Source organism: Argiope bruennichi, chromosome X2, assembly GCF_947563725.1.
Source record: "Argiope bruennichi chromosome X2, qqArgBrue1.1, whole genome shotgun sequence".
NCBI lineage: Eukaryota > Metazoa > Arthropoda > Arachnida > Araneae > Araneidae > Argiope > Argiope bruennichi.
Window position 1 is genome coordinate 121,659,246 of NC_079163.1, and position 8,756 is coordinate 121,668,001.

The window sequence follows — 8,756 nt, forward strand, 5'->3', positions numbered from 1 at the left end:
ATATTATTCTTGCTTTCAATTCTGGCAGAGTCAGTATATATTCTCCATAAGCACGGTAAAGAATCTACACAACCAGAAATCAAAAGGATTGAGGTTTGTAGAACGAACAGGCCAAGAAATCAGGTAATGTCACGAAATTACCTGATCATTTCCAAAATAATCATGAAGCAGTTCCTTCATACTTTTTGGGCAATATGAAATGAGGAATCATCTTGCATGAACCTAAAGTTTTGCATTTTCGAAAGGGGGAATGACTTGTTGCTGTAGAAGTTCGCAGTAATAGAAACCCGTGACGGAACAACTTTTAGGACATTGAAGAGTGTTCACTTTATCGAAAAAGGGACCAAAAATAAAATTAACTGTAAAGTCACACTATACAATGATGTAATCAGAATGCAGAGGCTGTTCAACTGACTATAAAATGTTCAAGGCACTGCCAACGGCTATTCTGATTAGAAATCAATTAGTAAAATCAATGCGTCATTCCGGGCCTTAAGGATGCAGCTTTTGCAATACATCTTATAACTTTAAAGGAGAAATTCTTGTATATATATATATAAATTTATTTTGTGTATTTCAGAAACAATTTGAATTAAATTTTATATTTAGATAATATTTTGCTTTTTCAATTTATATATATAGGTGACTTCCCTGAAAAAACACGATTTTAAACAAAAAAAATTAATAATAATTAGGGCCTTTTCCCATCTGTTCTCATGCTGACATGTCATATAGCGCCATCTCAGATCCGATTTCACCGTAAAACTAAGTGTAAGGTTCAAAAGTATACTTAATGATAGATAAAGTGTAAAATGAATACCATAACATAGCAGATTGTTTCGAAAAACATGTTAAACTAATTGCATTCTAGACTTTTTTTTTATTTAAAAGACCAGTGCATATGTAGGTAAGATGGAAAAATATTCGTATGCAATCAGTATGTGATTCGTATCTAAATATTTTCTCAAAAAAAACAAAAAAAAAAAACACGATTTTACAAAAAAAAAAAAAAAGTACTGGTCTTCCAGATACTGAGCCTAGTATGGATGCCAGTCTAAAGTAGATCGCAAAATGTTTCGTACCGTAGACTAGGAAAGAGAAAATTACATGATAACAATCGAATATTTGTTGAAGAATATTGGAAATCAGACGCTCTTTCCACTCCAGCAATAGCGATTTTTTTCATGCTTTCACGATATCTCATTTGCCCTCTTCCTGGCAACACACACACATCTTTCCAATCTCTTCAAATTTAATATTCATCTTTTTCTATTCTTCGACACAGACTCTTTTCCCGAGTCTTTCGAGTTTCATCATTCTTGCCGTATAGCTAAACCATTATTGCAATTCTAATAAAACGACTTGGCCAATAGAGCAAGATACTAACTACTGGTACTTTAAAATATTCTAAATTGCATAAATAGATTTTTCTACATTGCATGAAGCCATCATCTGGTGACCAAAATTTAACTTATTAATTTTTGAAATTTTCTTTGCCCTGTGATCCATAGAATCCAAATTTCAATGAAGTACGTCAGCCAGAATGGACTCTACATAGGTTACATAGGTCTCAGAAGGATCACTTAATATATTGGAAACGTTAAAAACTTAACGTATACTTAAACTTAATGTTAAACTTACGTTAACTTTACTAAACTTTACGTTAAAACTTAACGTTAACTTTACGTTAACTTTACTAAACTTTACGTTAAAACTTAACGTTAACTTTACTAAACTATAAGTTAAAAACTAAGAGATTGGAAACCTTAAAATCTTTGAATTTTTAGTAATATTAAATAAGAATAAGATATAAATAAATAGTTATTATAAAAAGTGCATTGTTTAAGACAGTCATACATAATAAAGAACAAACAAATTTTCTGTTATGTATCTGGCAACGGCCAGATTAGAGAAAGGAACTGTTATGTATCTGGCAACAGCCAGATTAGAGAACCTTCCAGGCTGTGTGACGTGCGCGTGTTGTTTGTACCTTTTTGAGTTCCGTAGTTCTTCGTATTGTACTTGTTCGGTGTAGTTGTTGTTATGCTCGTTCGTGCCTGTGCATCTTAATACTAATAAATGTTCTTTGCGTGTATGTAAAACGGATCGTATCGTCTCTCGGTCTACCTGGCATACATGACAAAAGAGTTGGCGACGAGGATGGGATCTTCGAACATTAGTTTTGAATCTTATGATGCGTCTGTGGAAGACTGGTCCAGTTATGTGGAACGTTTAGAATCTTACTTCGTTGTTAATGGGATCGAAGATAAAATGAAAGTCCCTGCTATTTTAAGCCTTATGGGAGCAACAACGTATAAATTGTTAAAGAATCTGGCCACTCCCAACATTCCTTCTGAATTGACTTATCAAGATATCGTAAAATTACTTTCGGAACATTTGAATTCTAAACCACTGGAGATGACAGAACGGTTTCGTTTCTACAAGAGGAAGCAATTTGAAGGTGAGTCCATTGCAAATTATTGTGCCGAATTACAAAAACTGTCGATACACTGTAACTTTGGGAACAATTTAAGTACGATGCTTCGTGATAAATTGGTGATGGGTCTCAAAAACGAAAATATACAGAAAAAGCTGTTAGCAGAGGATAAGTTAACATACGAAAAAGCTAAGAGCATTGCATTCGCAATGGAATCTGCTCAGAGAGATGTGTGTGAAATTCCGAATCAAATGGTATCGATAAAAAAATTACATAGTTCGCAAGATAAAACTATCAAAAAAGATTTTTCTAAATTTAAGAAATCTGAACCTACAAAGAAGTTTGATAAATCTCGGAAATGTTACAGATGTGATAGTACTCAACATTTAGCTCACGAATGTAAGCACAAGAACACTCAGTGTAGGAATTGCTTAAAGAACGGGCATTTGGCAAAAGTCTGCCGCTCAAAACGTAACGAAACAGTTAAACAAATAGAATCTTGTTCTGAAACTGTACCAGTTAATAGCGTTAAATCACCACGACATGCAAGGGATAAGATTTTATTAGAAATTTTTGTTGAAGGGAATAAATGTTTATTTGAATTAGATACTGGAGCTGCTATTAGTTGTATGAATGCGAATGAATTTAAGAAACTTTGTCCGGATGTAGCCATTAAGCCTACCAAATTATTGCTTAGGAATTTCGATAATTCTATGATAACATCGGCTGACCAAGCAGTGGTGCAAATTCAATACAAAGATCAAATTAATACAGAAACTATTTATTTGGTACATGCAAAAGTAAACGCAGTTTTTGGTCGTGAATGGTTGAGAAATTTCCAATTAGACTGGAGCTCAATTAAAGCAGTTCGGGTTGGAAATTGTAATTCTCGAACCAATAAATTAAATATCTTGCTTCAAAAGTATAAGAAAATTTTTTCTCCTGGTATCGGGAAACTGGAAAAGTTTTGTTGCCGTCTTCAAATGAAACCTAATTACAAACCGGTATTTTTTAAACCTCGACCAGTACCATTTGCTTTAAAAGAAAGAATAGAAACTGAACTTAAGAGGTTAGTTGCAGAAGACATCATTGAGCCGGTTGTTCCTGTTATCAAACAGAATGGGAACCTACGAATCTGTGGGGATTATAAGGTGACTATCAACCCGGGACTAAAAATTGAGCAGTATCCTTTACCCCGTATCGAGGACATTTTTGCTGAACTGTCAGGAGGGGAGTTCTTTACTAAAATCGACTTATCTGAGGCATACCTTCAAATGTTAGTTGATGAGCGGGACCGACATCTATTGATGATCAATACTCACAAGGGTTTGTTCCGTTACAAGAGAAGGAATTATGGTATAGCCTTAGCTCCGGCAGTGTGGCAGAGAGCCATTGAACAAGTTTTATCAGGCATCGCGGGGGTACACGTATTTTTAGACGATATTACCGTAACGGGGAGAAATGATCAAGAGCATTTTGAAAGGTTAGAATTAGTACTACAGAGACTAGAAGAATATGGTCTCAGAGTAAATAAGCGGAAAAGTGAATTTTTTAAGAAATCTGTGAATTATTGTGGTCATACAATTGATAAATTCGGCCTCCACAAAACACAAGAAAAAATCGATGCAATTACGAAGGTACCAGTTCCAAAAACTGTATCTGATTTGAAGAGTTTTTTGAGTTCCGTAGTTCTTATTTTTGTACTTGTTCGGTGTAGTTGTTGTTATGCTCGTTCGTGCCTGTGCATCTTAATACTAATAAATGTTCTTTGCGTGTATGTAAAACGAATCGTATCGTCTCTCGGTCTACCTGGCATACATGACAAAAGAGTTTTTGGGTTTAGTCAATTACTACGGAAAATTTATTCCCAACTTATCTACTCGTGTTGCTCCTTTCAATAATTTACTGCAGAAAGGTACTAAATTTTTGTGGACTGCAGAATGTGAAACAGCTTTCAAGGCATTGAAACAAGAAATTGCTTCAGACCGAATTTTATGCCATTATGATCCTAAGTTACCTCTTGTATTACAAACTGATGCATCACCAGTTGGAATAGGAGCAGTTTCAAGTCACATTATGCCAGATGGTTCGGAAAAACCAGCCATGTTTGCATCAAGGTCATTGACTAAAACGGAACGTAATTATTCGCAGATAGACAGGGAAGCATTGAGTATCGTATGGGGAGTAAAGAGATTTTATCAATATTTATTTGGTCGACATTTTGATCTCGTAACCGATCATAAACCCCTAGTATCAATTTTCGCACCTAATCGTAGTTTACCATGTCTATCAGCAACACGAATGGTTCATTATGCACTTTTTCTCCAAGCATTCAGTTATACAATCAAGTATCGAAACACAAAGAATCATGGCAATGCCGATGCACTTTCACGGTTACCACTAGCAGTTGACAAGGACTGTGAGTACTTGACTGAAGCAGACGTGACAAATATTTCGCAAGTTGAATTAATGCCTGTTACAGCAACCGACATAGCTAGAGCTACTAAAACTGATAGGAAATTGTTCGAACTGTATGAAAGTTTAAAATCTGGAACTGAATTACCTGTGCCTTGGAAAGGTAGAGAATCTGAATTTTCATTGCAAAATGGTTGCATAATGTATGGTCATAGAGTATGCATTCCTGAAAAGTACCAGAATCAAGTTTTGGAAAAACTTCATGTTGGACATCCTGGAATTGTCAAAATGAAGGCCTTAGCTAGAAGCTACTGCTATTGGCAAGGTATTGATGCCAGTATAGCCAATTTTGTTCAGAACTATTCAGCTTGTATCGCAACGAGGAACGAACCAGCAAGGATAAATTGACATCCGTGGGAATGGCCAAATGGACCTTGGCAAAGGATACACGTTGACTACGCTGGTCCTTTTATGGGGAAAATGTTTTTTGTAGTCTCTGATGCATATTCGAAGTGGATAGAAGTCATTCCGATGAAAAATATTACAGCTAGTTTTACAATTCATCATCTTCGTATTCTTTTTGCTCATTATGGAATTCCCTTAACTTTGGTTAGTGATAACGGCGCAAGTTTTACTAGTTACGAATTTCGACATTTTTTGAAACTGAATAATATTAAACATATAACTTCAGCACCTTACCATCCTGCTACGAACGGACAGGCAGAAAGAATAGTGCAGTTGTTCAAAGCTTCGTTGAAATCGAGTAGAGGTGATTCTGGAGATCTAAATGTGAAATTACAAAGATTTTTATTACAGTATAGAATAACTCCACATTCCCTCACGGGAGAAACTCCGAGTGCCTTGTTTTTGAAGAGATTTATTCGCACTAGGCTTGATCTTTTTAAACCAAATTTGAGAGACAAAGTTGTTCAGAAACAGAGTTCGAGACTTGACACAGAATCTATCTTGCGTGAGTTTCAGGAAGGGGAGAAAGTAGCCGTAAGAAATTATTCCGGACCTAACAAATGGAAAATTGGAACAATTATAAACCGAGATGGAACTTTGAGTTATAGCATACAAGTTGGAAATGAAATTTGGAAGAGACACGTAGATCAAATAAGGAAATGTGGGAAGTCAATTGAATTATCCCAAGCTGCTACTGAAATTCCAATTTACGATAAAGAATTGAATTATCCAGATGAGCCAGTATCCGATGATGTTGCTGAATCGAAACCGCCTGCACCTGTACCTGAAGTTGTCCCTGCACCTAAGGATGTACCTGTATCTGCCACTCCAAGTGATGATATGCCACCTAGCCCTGTACCAGACGCTTCCGGAAAGCCGAAAACTGATGTGCCACTACGGCGCTCAAACCGAATCAGGAGACCTCTAGAGAGACTCCACCTGTGACTCTATATTTTGTCGGGGAGGAACTGTTATGTATCTGGCAACGGCCAGATTAGAGAAAGGAACTGTTATGTATCTGGCAACAGCCAGATTAGAGAACCTTTCAGGCTGTGTGACGTGCGCGTGTTGTTTGTACCTTTTTGAGTTCCGTAGTTCTTCGTATTGTACTTGTTCGGTGTAGTTGTTGTTATGCTCGTTCGTGCCTGTGCATCTTAATACTAATAAATGTTCTTTGCGTGTATGTAAAACGGATCGTATCGTCTCTCGGTCTACCTGGCATACATGACATTTTCCTCCTGCCAGTCAACGAGATCTTACGTTACAGACCCTGAAAATAACAACACAATAATCAAAATACACGAACATCACTTAACGAGCAACGAAACAGCGGGTGATTTCACTTTTCGAATTTTCTGTGCCTAGGAGTTTTGAACGCTAACAGTATCCACAAGGTGGTGAAGTTTAAGGAATATGAACATAAATTATGTCGGGGTTTTTTATCTTGCTGCAGTTGTCAGCTTACTCCACTCCCACCTACTAACCCCCTTGATGTTGAACATTTTCTATTATGGAATTGATATACTCATTATTGGGAATATTTTTTATGGTTCTTAACAACCGTATTATACTATTCGATAGGGCTGAATGATTCAACTTTCAACAATATTTGGATTAGATGGGTCATCTTTAATGACATATAAATGATAAAATTTAAAATAATTATAAATCTGTATACTTCATTTTCAAACAAGTTCCAGACACTAAAATTTCTTGCGAAATGAATAAAAAATATTTTTACGATGAATGAAAAATTCTCATTAGGCAAATAAAGCTAACTATACTTCTTGTTTTCGAATGTGTAAATCAGCATTGTTCTTTCTTATAACATGCATGTGATCACTTTTTGAATAGACAAAGTTTAATTAGTTAATTTAGTTTAATTTTTACGAAAGTTAATAGTCTTTTTCTGTCAATTTTACTATCTAATGTATCTCCGCTCAAGTGAAGCTTGAAAATATAAAAAATAAATCATGGAGAGATAATCATTTAGGTCACATTAGAGTATATGTCAAGGAAGAGATATAGATATGCTAATTTCATAAATAAGTTTTTAGAGTTATTTCTCATGCTGTTATTTTTTTAAATAAGCAAATTTAAAAACCACAAATTTATCATTAGCATCCTTATGTTTATCTTATTTTCAGTTCTAACGCATTGCCCCTATACTGGCCAAATTATTGATTTTAATTTTACGACCTAACTTGTTACTCTTATGCAATTAATCATCACGCGAAATGTAATTTAAGTTTGTATTTTTAATATTTCGAAAATCCCTTATATGTATGATGAAAAGTGTAATATATGTTGAATATAAATGTTTTCCTTTATGTTTAATATTTTTCTTTCGCCTTCATGATTTAAAAATGATAGCATTTTAAATCTTTTAAAATAGAGGAGTTTGATTCTTAGGATATGTTTACGTATGTGATGAAACTGCGCCTTCAATCAGCTTTCATTTGTTTAGTTTTCCTGTGCGTTAGAAACCGAATGAATTGTTTTAAATATCTCAAAATGCATTTTATTACAAATGATATATGAGTGAATATTAGAGGTATCTGAGACTCCATGACGCAGACTTCTGTACAGCATTTCTTCAATTTTTAAATTTCAGCTATTATATTGGGCCTAGGGATTGCAATACCGGTATACCGGTATACCAAATACCGGTAATTTGAGCCATTTGTACAATTTTGTAATACCGGTATTCACAAGCTTAAATACCGTTTTTTCGGTATTTATCAGAAATTTTTAAAATTGTCTCCACTATATATTCAGGGATCGCCAACAAAGCAAAATAGTATATTTTTTTGTTTTTATGTTTCCTTAACGGGCGAAATTAATTAGCTAATTAATGGCTTAATTAATTGCTTAAATATGAATTAGCGAAGCATGGATTATCTCAGAAAGAAGATATTGTATCCAAAACGACTGATGGAGCAACAGTTATGAAAAAAGTTGGAAAGTTGATTGGTGCAAATCAGCAATTGTGCTATGCTCATGTAATTCAATTAGGTGTATTATACCGAAAAAAACAGAAGAATCGAAATGCTGTGGATATAAAAATTTCGAAGTGAGTAAGAGTGTGAGTGATATTGACAATGAAGATAATGACAACGTAATTGTTGAAGAAGATATTGCTAATGATGATGATAAAATATTAACCCATCAAGAATTGCTTCCTATAATTTATAAAGTTTGAAAAATTGTTGATATTTAAACGTTCCCCTATAAAAAATGACATATTACAAAAATATATACTAACTGAAAATAAAACAGAATATATGTTAATATTAGATTCTAAAACACGTTGGAATAGTTTACTCCTAATGATGGAACGATTTTTGAAACTGACAAATCCAATCCAAAAAAGCAATAATCGACTTAAACCTGTAAATTAATTTTTCAGATAGTGAATTCGACTTAATATCCAGAACTG

At 34.5% G+C, this 8,756-nt stretch overlaps 1 protein-coding gene across 1 annotated transcript; it reads left to right on the top strand.

Moving 5' to 3' along the window:
- The first annotated feature begins 2,111 nt into the window (after nucleotides 1–2,111).
- Nucleotides 2,112–6,262, top strand: LOC129959866 (uncharacterized protein K02A2.6-like). Its single transcript, XM_056072761.1, has 4 exons — nucleotides 2,112–3,225; nucleotides 3,361–4,108; nucleotides 4,281–5,172; nucleotides 5,296–6,262. The coding sequence occupies exons 1-4, from the start codon at nucleotides 2,137–2,139 to the stop codon at nucleotides 6,260–6,262; spliced, it is 3,696 nt and encodes a 1,231-aa protein (XP_055928736.1). The 5' UTR covers nucleotides 2,112–2,136.
- Nucleotides 6,263–8,756: the final 2,494 nt, after the last annotated feature.

Bases quoted from the DNA above. Each gene is read 5' to 3' on its own strand.
- LOC129959866 (XM_056072761.1), top strand. From the start codon at position 2,137: ATGACAAAAGAGTTGGCGACGAGGATGGGATCTTCGAACATTAGTTTT. The intron at 3,226-3,360 runs GTACATGCAAAA...TTGCTTCAAAAG, and splicing joins ATACAGAAACTATTTATTTG to TATAAGAAAATTTTTTCTCC. The intron at 4,109-4,280 runs GTTTTTTGAGTT...TTTTGGGTTTAG, and splicing joins AACTGTATCTGATTTGAAGA to TCAATTACTACGGAAAATTT.